We start from the raw sequence: 19,075 nt of genomic DNA, 5'->3' as shown, positions 1-19,075 counted from the left end.
CACTTCGCAATACTCAAACTCATGTAGTTGCGGCAGCACCAGTCAGAAAACAAATCGATCAGCATCTGAAGTCTAGTGCAGTCGTCATAAGAAGTAATAAGCTGATAAATTTTGGTGTCATCCGCATACAATAGTCGTGTGCCGGGTGGTAATAGTTTCGTAATATCGTTGATAAATACCGAAAACAGTAAGGGTCCCAAAATACTGCCTTGGGGAACTCCAGAATTGTTAGTAAACCAGCTAGACTGGGATAAGCCCAGCTTTACAGCAATTTTCCGGTTGCGTAGATACGATTCTAACCAAGCTACCAACGCAACAGAGACGCCTAGTTTATTAAATTTAGCACAAAGTATTCCATGATCCACACGGTCAAATGCAGCCTTCAGGTCGGTGTAGATAGCGTCAACCTGAAGGCATCGGTCCATACCACGTAAGCAAAAAGAAGTGAATTCAAGTAAATTTGTAGTCACAGACCTTCCTGGGAAAAAGCCGTGCTGTGCAGTAGAGATGTAATTTTTTATGCTGAACATTAGATGATCATAAACAATCGCTTCGAACACTTTCGAACAGGCACACAAACAGGAGATCCCACGATACTGCTCTACATTACGTTTATCGCCCTTCTTGAAAACTGGAAACATAAATGATTCTTTCCAGCTACAAGGGAACTGTTGGCATCGCAAGGAAAGATTGAAAATCATGACTAATGGCAATTTTAAAGCATCGCAGCATCTTTTCAGAAAAATAGCTGGAATGCCATCAGGGCCAGGACTATAGGACTGCTTCAAATTGCCAATTGCTGTTGCGACTTCCTCTTCGGTAATTGAAAACATTTCTGCGGTGAGCAGATTACTAGGAACATGCGTAAGGGCTGTGGTAATATCATCCGATGATGCACATTCGCTGTTAAAAACGCTGAAAAGGTGTTCTGCAAACAAGTCGCATTTGCTGCCATCCGAGGAAGCTTCTCTGTGTCGCAGATACATGCTAGAGGGAAGCCCATCCTCTTTTCGTTTCGAGTTGATGAACCGCCAAAAGCCTTTTGGATTCAAACGTAAATTGCGCTCTGTTTTTTGCACGTAGTTTCGATAGAGACTTCTGTTCAACGCTTTGTATGATCTGCTTGCAGAGATGAAACGACAACGGTTGACAGGATTTCTATTCTTTCGGTAGGCACGAAGAGCAGATTTCCGTGTGCGATTGAGCCGTGTAAGTAACCTGTTACCCCAAATTGGCTTAGACCGTGGACGAACTCTGGGAATATGCTGTGGAATAAGTTCATGAATTTTCGCAGCAAATCTCGATACAGCTTCGTTCAGATTGTTGCAGCCATTGATTGAGATCCAATCGACTTCTCGTAATGCAGTGTTGACTGCATCGTAATCTCCCCGACGAAAATCAAAACAGTTATAATCAACTTCGTCAATAAAATTAGCTTTGACCGTCCTGTTAAAGCTGACAATCAATGGCGGATGATGAATGTCGATATTACAGAGGGGATCGGGCGCGGTCGTGACGGAACAAGCAGACAAAGCTTGTTGATTCACAAAAATTAAATCCAGAACCCTGCCGTTCTGGTTACATATGGGATTAACCTGGTACATGCTGTGTAAATCCATGCCATCTAATAAACGAGAACTGCCGACATTTATCGATGACCGTACAGCGTCAACAAATAGGTAGCCCGCTTGTGGATGCAACGACCAACATAGTCCAGGACGATTAAAATCGCCGAATAAAAGCAAATCATCATTAAAAGAAATTGAATTAACAACTTTCTCAAGCGATGAGATGTGGCGGCCAATGGTTTCAACTTCATTGCGCAGATTTGGTGGAATATAAAGAGCACCGATCACAATATTTGAATCATTGTTCATTATCGTTACCCATAAATGTTCAATTGATTCATCGATGGCATCGACAAGCAAAGTGGATGACAATGAACGTCGAACGGCTATAACCACTCCACCACCCCTAGCCTTAGTGCTATTTTTTTAAGTGCGATCACAACGATACACTGTATACTCTGTGCCAAACAGTTCAGCCGAAGTGATTTGCGAGTCGAGCCAAGATTCTGTTAACACAATGCAGTCATATGGCGAGTCACAAACTTCCAGTGCAAACTCCGAAACTTTGCTGCGCAATCCGTGTGTGTTCTGATAATAGAATAATAGATGTGTAAGCACCGGGTCGGATGAATAATCGGGTTGTAGCTGGCTGCTTCGGGCGATGTCACCGGCGGTGCAGGAAAAGGGGCTATGGGAGACAGAATCTGCATAAATTTTTTGAAAATTTGAAATTTGCAATGACTTAACTGAACTGGGGACCGGCTGGTCCCCTATATCCAACGGTGGTTGAGCAATCAATTGATTGTTGATGACTGCGACGGATCCAAAATCGTGGTTCACGGAATTTTTGCCGCAACTGGTTCCCAAAAATCCGACTTATTTCGATCTTCAAACTCCCGAAAAAACACTCCTTTCGGCCAATTTGTGGCATCTAGAGCAATATCTTTCAGCTGAGCGTCTATACCAATTTTGAACGAGATGAATGCCAACGAATTCAGGTCGGCATTTCGTTTCACTAGTTTTTTAACCATCGGCTGAGAACCAGCAACGCATTCTTGCACAAGAGCTGAAATCTCGTCCTCAGACACGTGCGGGGCAATTCGCTATGATGGCACCGCACGATCTCTTTTACACTTACAGAACTGCCCGTAGCTGAATGCGTGAAAATTATTTCCGACATGTTTCTGTCTTTTGCACTCATTAACAAATCGCTATTCTGCTTCACGCAAACTCGAAACTAATGAAGGTGTCTCCACTGCGGCGCCGTTATAGCGAATGCGTGATAAATAAAGCCAAAATTTAGCCGCCGGCTGCGGAACGGTGTCAACTAATTTGGGGAAATTTTCAGTTGATCTTGTGCCACCAATCAAATTTGATAACCCAGTAGGGCGCCTGGGAGTGTCAGTAGGTGAAGCAACTCTAGGGCGCTTGGCTCTTCGAGTGGCCGATGATACTACAGGGGTTGAATTCGATAAAAGTTTTTCTGAAATCGAACCGATAAATGTGGCAATTTGACCGAGTTCGTTTTTCACTTCCTTCATACAACAATTGACAGAATCAGCAAGGGAGGACAAATCATTTGCAGTAGTGTTTGAAGACTTTTGCGCCTTTAAATTTTCGACTGATTTCATGCAGTCAGCGCAGAACCAAAGCAGATTCATTTGCTCGTTAAAGAAATCCAAATTCGATCGCACCCAGCCGAAGCATGTCATGTGAGCAACACAGTCACATAGATGGCATTTTATCAAATTAAGATTTGTGATGGGTTGAGAGCACTCGTAGCAGGTTTTATCCATCCTTGCGAAAAAGCTTTAGTTTATCCGGCAAAAAGCGTTATCGGCAGATCAACAAATCAGTTTGATTTGGGTAGGCACAGGCGGCGGTATCAGCGAACAGAAGACGATAACGATGAGGTTTATGATCGTTGATCACAGATGTCGCTTCAGATAGAAAAACTGAACGTAGCGGTAGAGGCAGTTGCAGATCCAGAATATAACCAAAGTACACAGCAGCAAATATTGAATCAACAGTGGAAGTACACTAAACTTCACTAAATTCACAACAAACTGTATCGCTGTTAGTCAGCAAGGCTGCATTCACGCGATTTAAATACGGTAATACACTATAAAATTAAGTTTAAAAGTCGAGGTTTAAAAATAGTCACTCAAGCGTCACAGGCAAGGTTGCCAAAAAAAAGCATGTTATAAATTGCTTTCGTAGGGCGGTAATCAATTAACACTATTTAAGCTAAGCACTGAAATATTCAATCGAAACCAAGGGTAAGTCGCTGAGAACATTTCGTTCACCTCATTCATGAAAATTTTGTTCAGTCTGTGTCTTACTGTGCCGCCGAGGTTCTGATCGTGTGAAACTCTCAAACTCACCTGCACTCAGCCTGACTTTTTTATCGTTTTGACAATAACAAACATTGACAGGGCTGCCAATTTCTAACATTTCAAGATTTAAAGTTTCAAGTTGGGCCTCAGTGTGCAACAAACTGTGAAATGAATGTACCGCAATTGAAATCAGTGAGATAAGCTGTTCCCTAAATTGAGCCTGCTACAATGTTCTAAGCGACTGACCCTTGATCGAAACTTAATATCGTCACGTGTATATTAAAATGAGATCACACCTCTTTGCGACGCGGGAAAACTAAAACTTCCTATTCGTTCGACGGATCCGGGTCAAATGAACGGTAAACTTCGAATGCCCTCAGATCAGAGTTCAAGGCAGGTCAGTGACATTGAACACTACGGCCGAACTAACCGGATACCCATAATTCTAGTAGTTCTAGCCGAAGTTAACTCAGATGGTCATTGGTCGAACTCGTCTTGCTTTCCCGATCCTTTCTTGAATCTAGCTTTCCCGTTCTGATCCCCGATTCGCAGTTCGCAATTTCAACCGAACCCAGTACTGTCTAGCAAACGAGACTATTTCAATCTCACTTCTAGCGAGATGCTCTCAAAATTTGAATCGGTGCTGGGTAAGCCAGATTGTATACCCGTCGGGCGTTCTCTCTCACGTTTTTGATTTCTTAAATTCTAACCCATCGTTCTATAATGAAAGTTCTATACAAGCGATATCGAACTTTCATAATTAAATATTTTATAACAACTAGGCAACTGTTACAAAATGTGGCTTTAAGCAATGCTGATTGGCCATTTTTAACCAGCAATACTGATGTTGATGATGCAGTTGCTAGCTTTATTGTCAAAATTCATGAGCTTATATTGCAGCATGTCCCCCGAGTGCGACCGCGCTGTAAACCAGTATGGGGAAACCGCGAACTAAACCGTCTAAAACGCCAGAAATATCGTTGCCTTCGTGCTTACCACTCATCCAGTAGTGCACGCAATCGTCAAAATTTCAAATTGGCTAGTCAAAAATATAAGTCTCTGAACAAAAGTCTTTATCGCAACTATGTACGCTACACCGAACGTAAACTGCGAAGTAACCCTAAACAGTTTTGGCGATTTGTCAATAGTAAACGGAAAGAGGATGGCCTTCCATCTACTATTTTCTTGGATAATGATGTTGTATCCTCCACTAGTAGTAAATGTGCTTTATTTGCAAAATACTTCGAGAGTGTGTTTTGTACGGAGTCAGTCTTGCCTGATAGCTTGGAAGATGCCCTGTTTTACGTTCCTGACGCCGAATTCTCAGTTGGACCTTTTATTGTTGTTGCAGAAGACGTTGCTAATGCTGTTCATAAAATGAAACAATCGTATTGCCCTGGACCTGACCTGCTGCCTTATTAAAAAAAATGCTGTGATACCCTGAAAGCTCCAATCGCTACTTTATTCAACCTTTCTCTACGAGCGCAAAAATTTCCCGAAAGTTGGAGGTCGTCATTCATGTTTCCTGTATTTAGAAAAGGCAACAAGCATAGTGTGAAGCACTACCGTGGAATCACCTCCCTATGCGCTTGTTCTAAGATTTTTGAGGCAATTGTCTATGACCATCTCTTGTTCCGTGTGAAAAGTTATATTTCCACATCGCAACACGGATTTTATCCGGGCCGATCAGTTACTACATACTTACTGGAGTTCACCTCGCTATGTCTACATACTATGGAAAAGTGTAATCAGGTCGATGCCATTTACACTGATCTGAAAGCGGCATTCGATCGTGTGAACCATGATATTTTGCTAGCCAAGATGGACAAATTGGGTGTCTCATCTAGTTTACTTTCCTGGCTGAGCACCTATTTACGCAATCGCTAAATCACCGTTAAACTAGGCCCTTCTCATTTGAGGTGGTTTCAGAATGGATCAGGAGTACCTCAGGGTAGCATTTTAGGACCACTATTATTTTCACTGTTCGTTAATGATGTCACTCGACTATTGCCTCATGGAACAAGGTTGTGCTATGCAGATGACCTAAAAATTTATATGCAAATTAAGACAACCACTGACTGTTTGAGTCTGCAAAAATTGGTTGATATGTTCGTGAAATGGTGCAGCTCCAATCATATGCTAATCAGTATTCAGAAATGCACTGTCATCAGCTTTACCCGTAAAAAGTACCCGATAGTTTTTGATTACTGTATTGAAGGCACACCACTACAGCGCAGTGATAGTGTGACGGACCTTGGCATCGTATTGGATAGCCAAATGTCATTCAGGCAGCATTATGATTTTATTATTAACAAGGCGTATCGTCAGCTGGGAACCATTTTCCGAATCGGCGGAGAATTTAGTGATCCTGGTACTTTACGTACCCTTTACTGTTCCTTGGTTCGCTCTATTCTGGAGACAGGCTGCGTTGTCTGGAATCCGCATTACGATTACTGGATTGTTCGTCTTGAGCGAATTCAGAAGTGCTTTATCCGCAAAATTTGTCGCATGCTGCCATGGAGAAACCCTGATGCTCTGCCTCCATACGAGGAACTCTGTCTGCTTGTTGGCGTATTACTTCTTGAGCAGCGGCGAAAAGTTATTGTAGCCAAGACTGCTTATAAAATTCTGTCGGGCGCTCTGGACTGCCCTGCTATTTTGTCACAACTGCATCTATACTGCCCTCTCCGGCCTCAACGGAACCAACGGCTTCTACGTGTTGACCCGCACCGGACCAACTATGGCCTTCATGAACCTATTCGGCAGATGGCACTGGAATATAATCAACGTGAAAATGAATTTTTTTTTAGTGAATGTTGTGTGTAATTTGAATAATGTATGTAGTTATGCCATGTTCTATGTGTTGTCTCTGTTCAATTAAAAGATGCTGGGTTTTTAGGCGGCTTTTCCCAGCCAAATCAAATCTCCATTAAGACAGTTTGTCGGATGAAGCAAATAAATAAATAATAATAATAATAATTACTATATATAGTTTCCTTGTGTCTGACTGTAACGCTAGATCCAAGCAAGCTGTTGAATTAAAAATTTTCTAGACTCCAACACGCGTTGTGAAGGTAACAATGATTTCAGTCAGTGGGTGGGTGGGTGTAATAGGCAATTTGATGGGTTGCCACATAATGCGATACTGATTTCAACAAGTCCTGCGCTTGAATAAAAACGTTTGATTTTAAAACAAATTTTTGAAGCAAACGTCAACCGTTTGAGATTGATGGAGTAAACGTGTGGTTTGGCACGTGGTAATAAGGATAGTCTACGAGCCATAAATGATTATCAGAAGCTGCCAAAGTAGCGCATACTCAATATAAAGCGCGCAAACGCATATCCCGTTGAGTATTTTTATTCTTACATTTCCTTCTTCCGGAGTTTCTTACGAGAATGGTAGCTAAAACCCTTTCCGAGTCAGGTGTGGGATGATATCTGAATCACACAGAAGTAATGTAACGTGTTTTCTTAAACAGTTTAATGTTTTATCAAGGACACATTCAAAGTTTGATGATAAAAAAACAGTCAGAATTAATCAAAATATGGTTTATGTGGAATTTGTTGTTCCATGATTTATGAACGTTAAGTTGATTTATGAACGCGACCTGAAATATCTCAATATAAAGTAACATAAATATTGAACTCCACAAATTCAGGTTCTTTAAAAAGTTAGTAGAAGTAGCTTTAGACATTTTCTGTAGAGTATTTTATTTAAAATATTTTAAAAGTATTCTAATTTTTTCAAGGGATGTTTTTGTAGCTGTGGTCCAACGAGTGGCAGCGAATGTCTGCCCGGTATAATGCAATCAATGTCTTCTGCAATCATGCTTTTGGCGACACCGAATTTAAATTTTGTGTCAGTTCTAAAATTGAGTATTTTCCTCGATCAGCACGTTCAATACAATTGGTAGATTTTTGCCCTTTTATCTAAGCCCCGTTTGCTTCGTTTGTAGATAACACGTGCAATGGAAGGTTGCCAATTTTAAAGCTGTTTCACTAATAAATTTCAATAAAATTCTATAGCAAATTGTAAACAATATTACATTTTCAAAGGTTTTGGTATCGTGGCTAGCCACGACGGGTCAACCTAGTATGAAAATATAGTAGGGTAGATGATCCATTAGTTGCGCCACTAAGCACAATATAACTTCATTTTGCTTGTTTATTGAGGTATATGCTTCAATTAATGCTTGTGGGATATAAATTTATCAAATACAAGGTATTTGTCACAAGGTAAGACAATTGCTTTCGTTGTATGAGAAGCTTTATAAAGAAAAAATGAATTTTCCGATTCAATTATATTGTACCAACAGTTGCGCTAATGTTTCGTTAGTTAAGTTTGATGTTCCTTTAATTGTGGTATTCCATATACATTGCTAGGTTGCTAAGTGAAAAAACATCGTAGCAAAACTATAGATGAGCGCCTATAGTTGTGCGCTCCAACTGCGCGTTGGATTTTGGAAAATTGGCATTTTAGCAAATAATGCTTTAATTTTAAATCGTGTAGTCTAACTACCAATACTTCTAAAAACCTGTTTTATATAATGAATGTAATTGTTTTATCTAAAATGCTACGGTGACGAAAATATGCATTAATAATGAATATTAGCGCAACTATTGGTACTACCACAACTATTGGATCAACTACCCTATAAAGGTATAGAATCGAAAAAGCGAAAATCGAAAGAAAGCCTAGCGGGACGAGTGTCATATACCATGCGACTCAGTTTCGAAAACTGAGAATTTTCTGTGTGTGTGTGTGTGTGTGTGTGTGTGTGTGTGTGTGTGTGTGTGTGTGTGTGTGTGTGTGTGTGTGTGTGTGTGTGTGTGTGTGTGTGTGTGTGTGTGTGTGTGTGTGTGTGTGTGTGTGTGTGTGTGTGTGTGTGTGTGTGTGTGTGTGTGTGTGTGTGTGTGTGTGTGTGTGTGTGTGTGTGTGTGTGTGTGTGTGTGTGTGTGTGTGTGTGTGTGTGTGTGTGTGTGTGTGTGTGTGTGTGTGTGTGTGTGTGTGTGTGTATGTATGTGTGTTTGTGTATGTAACGCTTTCAATCTCACTCACTTTTCTCGGAGATGGCTGAACCGATTTTAATGATCTTAGTGTCAAATGAAAGGTCTAGATGTCCCATTTTGCGGTATTTAGTTTCATACTGATCGAACTTTTAGTTCTAAAGTTATGTATAAAAATACGAAAAATATGGGACTTCATTATCTCATAGGTCCCTTAACCGATTTGAACAAAATTGATTGCATATGAAAGGGGGTCTTTCAAAACCTTAACTTCAAGATTTCATGACAAATAGGCGTGTGGTTTGAAAGTTACATAAAGATATGTGGAAAAAATGTATTTAAAACTGCTTTTTGTTACATATAAGCATTAATTCAAAGGGAAACATCCTACAATTTATTATCATTTGAAAGTTACGGTTGAGATCTATCAAACGAAACTAAGTTACTGAAAATCGGGCGATTTATTCAAAAGTTATTCAAACTTTAACGCTTAAGCGCCGTATATTAAACCGTTAAAATGTATAAAAGCGAAATAAAGTAATCAAGGGTCGATTGTATTCAATGTATGTGTTATGTATGTGTATGTATGCATGTATGCGTGTATGTATGTATGTATGTATGTATGTATGTATGTATGTATGCGTATATGTATGTATATGCGATTTGCAATCTTAAAATTTGGATTCTTTACTTGCTGTTACTCGCAATCGGACGAGCAAAGCAAAAAGCGAAGAAAAGTATTTGATTTAATCATATAGGTATAGTGATGTATAGGATTGAAAATACTAATGAGTTGATTTTCCCAAATAAATTTATACCAATTTCAAACAAATTTTGCGCATCAATAGATGCTTTTCCAATCAATAGATGCTAGAGCTTAGAAATTTTATATGAAAAAGAGGAAGAAAAGGGTACTAATAATTCTGTACGATTTGTTTTCGCTAGTGACAGTTTAAAAGATAATAGTCATGTGTCATGTATCATGTTTTAATAAATAAATGAATATGGGTCCACTCATGCCAGCAAAAATAACAAGCGCCGGAAATTATATTGATCATATTTCCCATCCTCAAGCATGTTTATGGCGCCGCTTTTGTTTATTTCATCTCATCGTTTACTAAAATATCTAACGTATAAACGATCAAGCTAATGACTATTTTTTCATTAAAGTTTATTCAAAAGAAGCTCAAGTTTTGATTTTCATGCAAAAATAATCAACTGAAAGAGCGCCAACTAAGAAAAAGTCCAATTTCTCGTTTTCGTTTTTCATATCTAATACTCTATTCAGTTATTTTTTCAAATTCAGAGATTATCTTTTTTGGATATGGATTTTGAAAAATAAGGAACGGTTATTTAAGAATATAGGCAAGTTAATTATGGTTGTTCTTGAGAAATTAAAAAATAATTATTGCGGCAGTAGAAAGGCTAGGTCACACCGCTAGGTGGATTAATTCGGGTGTTTTGTAGACATAGGAAGAAAGTTCAAAAGCAGTAAAAAGTGAACTTTTATTTCAATTGCAACGCTTACCGCGGTGCACATTTGATATTATGTTATATGCTAAGGACAGAAGGAAGGCATTAATTCATTTATGGGCCAACTTTATCCGCTAACTGTAATAATTAAAGCCGGGCAGAACCCGACTACTGTCTATTTTGGCTTTAATTGGATTCACAGAAAATTTGTGATTCAATTATTTCTCTTGTTCCGAATATTCGCTCTCTTTTTACTAACAACGGAGTAACATCGAACGTAGCTTTGCCAACCGTCAAAATTAATCATGAAAATTGAGCCAACTAAAACCAATCGTGTATTTTCAGTTACCTAAATATTTCTCTTAGTGAACCAATTTCTACGAAAATAAATATGTCATCAATTTTGTTTTGACCGATATTATGCCACTGATTGGCTTCGAATCGTTTATATATACCTATGTGATTGGTTTTGCACGACAATTTGATTACGAAATCTTTTCTCTCTTGCGTCCTTGCAGCGGACACTCGAAATCGATGGCAGCCGGTCGACTGGAAAACGTCACACAAACTATCTCTAGGATACTGGAGGGATACGACATCCGGTTACGGCCGAACTTTGGCGGTACGTAAATACGTTTGTATTTATAGCATTCCACCATGCATATGTAGGATGAAAGAACATCAATGGTACATCGGTTGCTGGTTAAAACGGAAGCTATCGATTTGGGATGGAGTACCTATATTCTTTTGTTCTATATTGCAAACTGGCGGTAGGCGTGTGGGATACATATGCGGTTTATGAATATTTATTTATTCATCAATGTGATTGTTTTTTTGCTTCATCCTATTTTTTACAGTTGTTTTTATATCTTACGCATTATTTATTAATATTGGTTGTTCTCCATATGGTTTAGAAAACTAAGCAAATACAAATTAACAACGGTTGATCAGTGTGAACCCTGATGGGATACCGTCTGTAGTTTTGAAAAAATGCGCTGAGGCGTTATATAAACCGCTACTAAAAATTTGCAATTTGTCTCTTCGACAAAGTAAGTTCTCGGGGTTCTGGAAAAGATCTTATATTTTTCCAATATTTGAAAAAAAAAAAGACAAATGCAACATCGCGAACTATCGAGGAATAACCTCTTTATGTGCTGGTTCTAAGTTACTTGAGATCCTCGTGAATGAGCTACTGTTTAGTAAAGTGAAATCATATATTTCGATAGAGCAACATGGATTTGTTCCCAAACGCTCAATTAATACCAACCTACTGCAGTTCTGTTCATTCTGTCTTCGCCAGATAGAAGTCGCAGCCCAAGTCGACACAATATACACAGATCTCAAAGCTGCTTTTGACCGCATTGACCACCATATTTTGCTTCGGAAACTAAACCGCTTAGGAGCTTCTGATGGCTTCGGCTGCTGGCTTCAGACTTACCTAACAAATCGACAACTCTCAGTTAAATTGGGCTCTACTGAGTCGTACTGTTTTTGCAGTCAATCTGGCGTCCCGCAAGGAAGCAACCTAGGTCCATTATTGTTCATAATATTTTTTTAATGACGTCTGGTCGGTGATCCCATCGAGCTGCAAGCTACTATACGCTGATGATCTAAAGATGTTTCTCTGTACGATCTGTTGAGGACTGCAAGCTATTACAAGGCTTTATCAACCAATTTACAAAATGGTGTTGTTTAAACAACCTGACAATCAGTACTTCCAAATGCTCAGTCATCACCTTCACACGAAGCAAAAAACCAGTTGCGTACAATTATACAATCGACAACTCTTGTCTTGAGCGGGTCAAAGTTGTTAAGGACCTAGGAGTGGAGCTGGATACTAGAATGACCTTCAACAACCATTACTCAGGCATTATTTCAAAGGCGAATCGTATTCCGGGTTTTATCATGCGCGTGGCTAAAGAATTCCGCGACCCATATTGCTTGCGAGCTCTTTACTTTTCCCTAGTACGCTCCATTCTTGATACTGCTTCTGTGGTATGGAGTCCGTTCACGGACATTTGATCAACAAGAATCGAAGCAGTGCAACGCAGATTTATTAGGCACGCATTAAGACCTCTCCCGTAGTCGGACCTTCAAAATCTCCCACCCTATGAGGACCGTTGTAAACTGCTGAATGTGGAAACCCTATGTAAAAGGAGAAACGTATCCAGAGCCGTCTTCGTTGCCCAACTCTTGAAATGGGAGGTCGACGCTCCAGGACTTCTACGTATGATTGATGTGAATGTTATCCTTCGACCGCTTAGATCCCGAGGATTTCTACGGCCTGCTTTTCACCGTACAAGTTACGGACTACATGAACCAATTCATGCGATGTCTTGTTTATTTAATGAGGTGTATGAACATTTTGACTTTACAATATCGACGTTTAATTTTAAGAATAGGATAAGAAATAGTGTGACTTGATGCGAATTTTATGCCTCTACGTTTGATCAAGTTTGTGTACCAATGTTACTTACGTTATTTCAAAAGATAAGGGGCTTTTATGCCGATTAGAGACTGGGATTAAATCTCACCTCAAATCGGCTTTTCCCATCCACAGTTTAATTCTTCATTTAGACATTAGTTCCGATGAAGTAAGATAATAAATTAATAAATAAATAAATAAATATATATTTCATGGATATACTGTCAGTTTTAGAGACGTTTTGGATGATGCAAAATCATTTATATTTTGCTAGATTTTGTGAAGGTAGGATTTATTTTGATACATGAATGTACTTTGCATACCTACTACTGCAACAAGCAAGAGAAACCAATTAGTTTTTGATTTACACTTAATACTGGGTCTGGCACTAGATGCGCAACCTATTAAAAAGGCCATAAATGCAATTTGAAATTCGAGAGCCAGTGTGTGGTCGAAATGAAGTTTGAAACGTGGTTTTTCAGCAATTCGGGGTTCACTCGCGCTTTGTGAGACGGTGCCGTGTCTTGTTGAAACGGCCATGCTCTGCAACCGAAATGTTTGTCTGCCCATGGTTTCACTTTTTCGATAATATGTCGCATTTACTTTCACGCTAGGCTCAATGAAAATGATTGGAGAACGCTCATCCAGAAGTACAGCGGTCAACCGACTTCAATATCGGTGAGTCACCAGGAAGCAGCACCCGCTACGCTACTCAATTATGTTGAGCAAAGAAGTTGCACTAAACGTATAGAAAACGTTCAGATAATTTATTTTGCATAACATCTCTAATGGATCCTACTTACTAAAAATTTAAAAAGCGAAAAGGGCGTCATCGCTAATCACCGATTGACTGACAGTGACTGCGCTAGTGCTACGGATTCACCAATACCATAAATAAAATTTTCGACTCGAAACGTGCCAAATATCTTCTCCTCTTTCTCTAAAGCTTAGCACCAAGAACTTGTCTCCATTGTACGCGGTCCTGACATAGGTAAGTACTTCGTTTTCTTCGATCTTATGATACTCGTCGCCAATTCATTGAGTGCCTCCATACTAGGGATGGGCGAACGTATCTTGAGCCGTTCGAATGAACCGGTTCACAAGAGTGTTCAAATGAATGGTTCTTCAAATTTACCCGAAGCTGACACGCAGCTCGGTTCGTGAATCATAATTTACCGAACTTTCAGCTGAATCGGTTCGCAGTAGCAGTAGGATCTGAGCCGCTCACTCATAAGAGCCATTTTGCCCACCTCTACTCCATACTCCCAAGTCTGGTGGAACCATCTAATACGTTGGGCCCATCTATTCCTGGTGCCGGTGGGATTTGTAACCCAATCCTCCTAGCCTCCGATTTTAGTCTGGTGTAGAATCCCTCCATTTCTGGTTTCTGGTAGTAATGTAAATGTCGTTTGCAAAGGCTAGAAGTTAGCTATTTTTGCTGTAGATTGATCCTCTCGTTTCGATGCCCTTTCGCCAGATCATTTTTTTTCCATGTGTGGACATCACTGCGACCAGTATCGTTGATCTATTGTGATATCGCCCGGGTGTTTGCTGTATGACCTGTACTGCATTTCTTTTAGCTATAATCGCTATTAAATGAGCGATATGCTTATTAAATTTTATGAGTGCTTGTGTGTATTGGGGTTTACTCTTCCTTCAAAGCTTGATCTACTTTACCCACATATTCCTCACTGCCAGTACTATCCCCATATTATAGCCGTCCCTGGCGAGGACTCATTCGTACCTCTGACCAGTACACTAAACTGTAGGAGGGACATTTGCACTGTCAAGAGGTGTCAGAGGGAAAATATAGAATTCAGCATAAAGGAAGGGTAATTGGAGGGGCCTGAGAATAAACCCATGCTAAAGTCACTTGACATCGAATGGCTTGATTCTACTAAGATTCGAACCCACGACCACTCGCTTGTCAAAGCAGACTAGACAACCTTGCGGCTACGGAGCCCCCTTCGCCAGAACATACCTCCAATAGCGCTGTTTCTTAATATACAGGACAGTCCATCCTCCTGCCGCAATATTCTACGCGATATCAAGAGGCTCGAAAGTGCTCCCCATACGCACACGTAGCACATTACTCGCTCCAAGGTGGCTTTGATCATTCTTGTGCATTAACTGCCATAGCTGTTCTAGCTCGAGTGTATCGTATGCTGACCTGAAATCTATGAATATATGATGCGCTGGCACGTTTTACTCCCGACATTGCTGGAGGATTTGTCGAAGTGTGAAATTTTATCCGTACACCCAAAACTTGAAACTATTACTTTAAAAGGAATAACGAAAAATTCTTCTTTTAGTAACAACTTTGTTACTTAAAGAGTAATAGCGTTCGTCGCCGGTTGAATAATAACATATACTAATGCACATTGTATACATTATACAGCCCAACTGTTTGCTGTTTGCGCCCGCGCTTTGATTTACATTCATAGCATTACTGTTGGATAGCACTCAATACAAAAACGCTGAATGTGAATGTGCGTTGTAAGTTGAATTTGCTAATCGTTACCGTTTGCATCGGGGGACTAGCAGTCCTATTCCTTCCTATAACAAATTACAGCAACCGCGGGCCGTATTCGAACGAAAATTAATCGGCTGAAAACTGTCATCCGGAACTGTCTGTTGTTTTTTTTATTGTAAAGATGATGACAGCATTACCATTTGTGCAATCATCAAAACATCTAAGCAACCATGTGCTACTCGTACTGACAGGAGCATCAGATGGGACATAACCAAGAGCAACGTGACTGACATTTGAAAACATTTTTTCACCAGCTTTTCAAAAGGGCCAATTTGAAAATTTAGATAAACCGAGTTGGGTTTTTTTCCTATGCTAGCCCAGCAGAGAATAACCCTTACTCGGTTTGTTTACATTTTGCAGATTGGTCCTTTGAAAAGTTGTTGCCGACTAGCAATATGTTCGATGTTAGCTGCAAAATATGGCTGCCTGCTAGCACCCTGGTTTGCATCTGTAAAGTGTGGGCGTATTGGTAAGTTTTGTTTGCGTATTCCAATACGAAAGAGTAAAACTGCGCGGCCAGAATTTCTGGGCAAAAAGCAACTAATTATCCATTATCGGATATTTTGAAAACCATGGTTGTTTACTGAATTGCAGTATATTTTTCCAGCTAAAGTACAACGTTAAACGAATAAACGAGAAATTGTTCTATTGAGCCATATGAATAAAACAGTTTGCATTGCTTTTATTGTGTAAGCCTTACGGAAGAAGCAAAGCAAACTATTTTATTTTTACCGGCCATTGAATTCTAGAATATAGTTCTGCATAGAAAACATAAACATAGCTTATTTTCAAACATAGCTTAGAAAACGTAGCTTATTTTCAATCATCCGCTCTGAAAAAAAAAAAATGAATTGACATGCAAACTAATACTAATTTCCAAAAGTTAAACAAACTAGCAGCTCTGGTCATGACAAACATGTAATCGGTTTTAATTATAGGGTTCATCTACCAGTTATGGACCCTTTTCATATTATGAACCCAGGCATATATTTTTTTCAAGCTTATAATTAGTTTTGTATATATTCTGCTTGAAACAGGATAAAGGAAACATCAAATACACTTTAATTTATAAATTTATTTATTAATAGTTTATTTATCTTCCGAGTTCGATAATCAATGTATAAATATCAATATTTTCACCAAACGAATATTTTTAGAAGGGGAAAGTCGCTGAGAACATTGTGCTAGGCACCTTCCAGGGAACGATGTCTTACATAATTCAGCTCATTAATCACAATTGCGGTACATTTATTGCACAATTTGTTGCACACTGTGCACTCAAGTGACACCTTTTTGACACCTAAACTTTAAAATCTTGAAATTTAGCAGCTTTGCCAATTTTTAACATTGTCATACTGAACAAACGAGCACAAGTTTTAACTGATCTGAACCTTGCCGGCACAATAAGCTACAATTTAAACAAAATTGGCTCGAATATGGTGCATAGTGTTCTAAGCGACTTATCATTGTATTTTTAGCAAAATCTATTAAACGAATTACAATGCAAAAGATGTCATATTTTGCAAATCTTCTCCATGTAAATACGTTAGTATTCTTGTAACAGATTCTGTTTGTAAGATTAATGTGGAAAATACAGCTCAACAATATGATGTGACAATATTGTTAAAGATGTAAACATAACTTTTTGGGCATTTCGGGTCAATTAATCACCAACAATTAACTACCAACAATCAACTTTTCTCTCATAAGAGAAAATAATTCAAGTACAAAAATGTCTTCTTCTGGTTATTATACCCTATAAGATGCAAACGGACAAAAGTGACGTCGATCTGCGAATGGATCCATGTGGTTTGAAAACTGGGAATAGGTTTCTAAAATCACAACTGCTTGATTTCGGCGCTAGTGTACACATACGCTAGCGCTAAATTTAGTTAGTGAAGAATAGAGTAATGAGCGAATATAACATCAATACAGCTACAAAAACTAATCTCTAACTAACACATATAGTACAATTTGCGAATGTGTGGTTCATTGCAAAAACGCATACATAGATGCAGCGGTCATTTTTCTTGTTACTTTTAGGTTGTTACTCTTTTCGTCTAATGTACGGTCATAAGACGAAAAAAGTAATAGATTATTGCTCAAAAACAACAAAATATTCTCCCCGAGTTTTGGGTGTAGTAGCACGGGCACCCTGAAAGTTCGTCTGGTAACAAGAGCCCGCAACGTAACAAGATCTGAGAGAGCACCTTGCAGGTAGCGTTGACCAGCGTAGTGCCGCGGTATTTGCAGCAATGGAGCCGATCTCGCTATTTGTAGATGGGACAATTCATTCATCCAGTAGTTTCCCCTCCTCACAAATCCATGAAATTATCCAGCGAATCGTCATTGCTAACGGTCTTTAGCCATTTTTTAGAGTTTTTTTTGGGAGTCGGTTCTTTCCGACGGCTTCATTTGTCAGCTCTCCTGTTTCATGTCGAACTGTTTGAGATCGCGAATGTCGTCGGACGATGTTATCGTTTGTAGGCACTCCTACCGTAACTTTCGTTCCATTTTACTTATTTACTTATGTGTCCATGTCCGCCGGTCCGGCGGAATAAAGGGATGAAATCAGAGATCTCCACTGTAGACGGTTACCCAGCATTGTTCACTACCATGGTTCTTGCTACATTAACTGTTAGACCTGCTGCCTGGGAGTGGTCATCTAACTAGCTCTGTATATCGTTTTGGCGCTGTGCGAGCAAGACAATGTCGTCGGTCGACCTAGCCGACGACATTGTCTTGCTCGCACAGCGCCAAAACGATATACAGAGCTAGTTAGATGACCACTCCCAGGCAGCAGGTCTAACAGTTAATGTAGCAAGAACCATGGTAGTGAACAATGCTGGGTAACCGTCTACAGTGGAGATCATTTAACTGCTCCATAGTTAGAGGATTCCAAGGCAATCCTCGATATGGTCTACTGTCAATTGTTCCAATCAATATCTCTTCCATAACGATGAGAAATAGAAGCGGTAATAAAATGCAGCCTTGTCTCACGTCAGCAGTAACCCTTATAGGGTTGGACAAGACGCCGTTGTGCAAAACCTTGCACGAGAACGCCTCGTACTGAGCCTCGATGAGATGCACTAACTTATCTGGAACTCCTCTACGCCTTAGTGCGCTCCAGAGTTTTCGTGGTTGAGTCAACGAACACCAGCAGAAGAGAGTCCTGGAAGTCGTTGATCTGCTCCAATATAATGCGAAGCGTTGTGATATGGTCTACACATGATCGGCCAGCACGGAATTTAGGTTGCTGCCGCCGGAGAGTAGCGTCAATCTTCTCCTGGATCCGTTTGAGTATTAACTTACAGAGTACTTTGAGAGTAATACAGAGCAACATATTGCCACGCCAGTTACCGCATTTTAAGCAGACATTCTTGTACCGGGGACGTCTTAGTCACTACGATTGGTTGACTCGTCATTTTTCTGCAACAGTTTGCGATGAATCTGGCCACGCTAGCCGTGATTCGAAGAAGTCGAACCCAACGAAACGTTGAATCGACGTTGACCACGAATAAGCTGCATCGTGATACAGTAAGGAAGCACGCATTTCTTCACGAGTATCTACATCCGGTAATGCCCTGATCGGCCACCGTGTCTCGGACTCCAATAGAAAATCAGGGCCTTTGAATACATCAGCAATGTTTGTTTACGTTGGAACCCAGCGCCAGTCGGAGACGTTGGAATTTTCGCGGATTTCGTCAAAGCGTTCAGCGTGGTTTGTATTTCA

General features: G+C 39.9%; 1 protein-coding gene across 1 annotated transcript in view; it reads left to right on the top strand.

The window, feature by feature from the left end:
- Positions 1-356: 356 nt before the first annotated feature.
- The window catches only part of LOC128746047 (gamma-aminobutyric acid receptor subunit beta-like), a 32,176-nt gene continuing 13,457 nt past the window's right edge, over positions 357-19,075 (top strand). The window contains exons 1-2 of the mRNA XM_053843096.1: positions 357-430; positions 10,903-11,006. Of these exons, the coding sequence (XP_053699071.1) occupies positions 357-430; positions 10,903-11,006 (178 nt within the window). The remainder of the gene's footprint in view (positions 431-10,902; positions 11,007-19,075) is intronic.

Source organism: Sabethes cyaneus, chromosome 1 (assembly GCF_943734655.1).
Source record: "Sabethes cyaneus chromosome 1, idSabCyanKW18_F2, whole genome shotgun sequence".
Taxonomy (NCBI): domain Eukaryota; kingdom Metazoa; phylum Arthropoda; class Insecta; order Diptera; family Culicidae; genus Sabethes; species Sabethes cyaneus.
The sequence above is the reverse complement of the archived record's forward strand: the minus strand, read 5'-3'. Positions and strand labels throughout refer to the sequence as shown.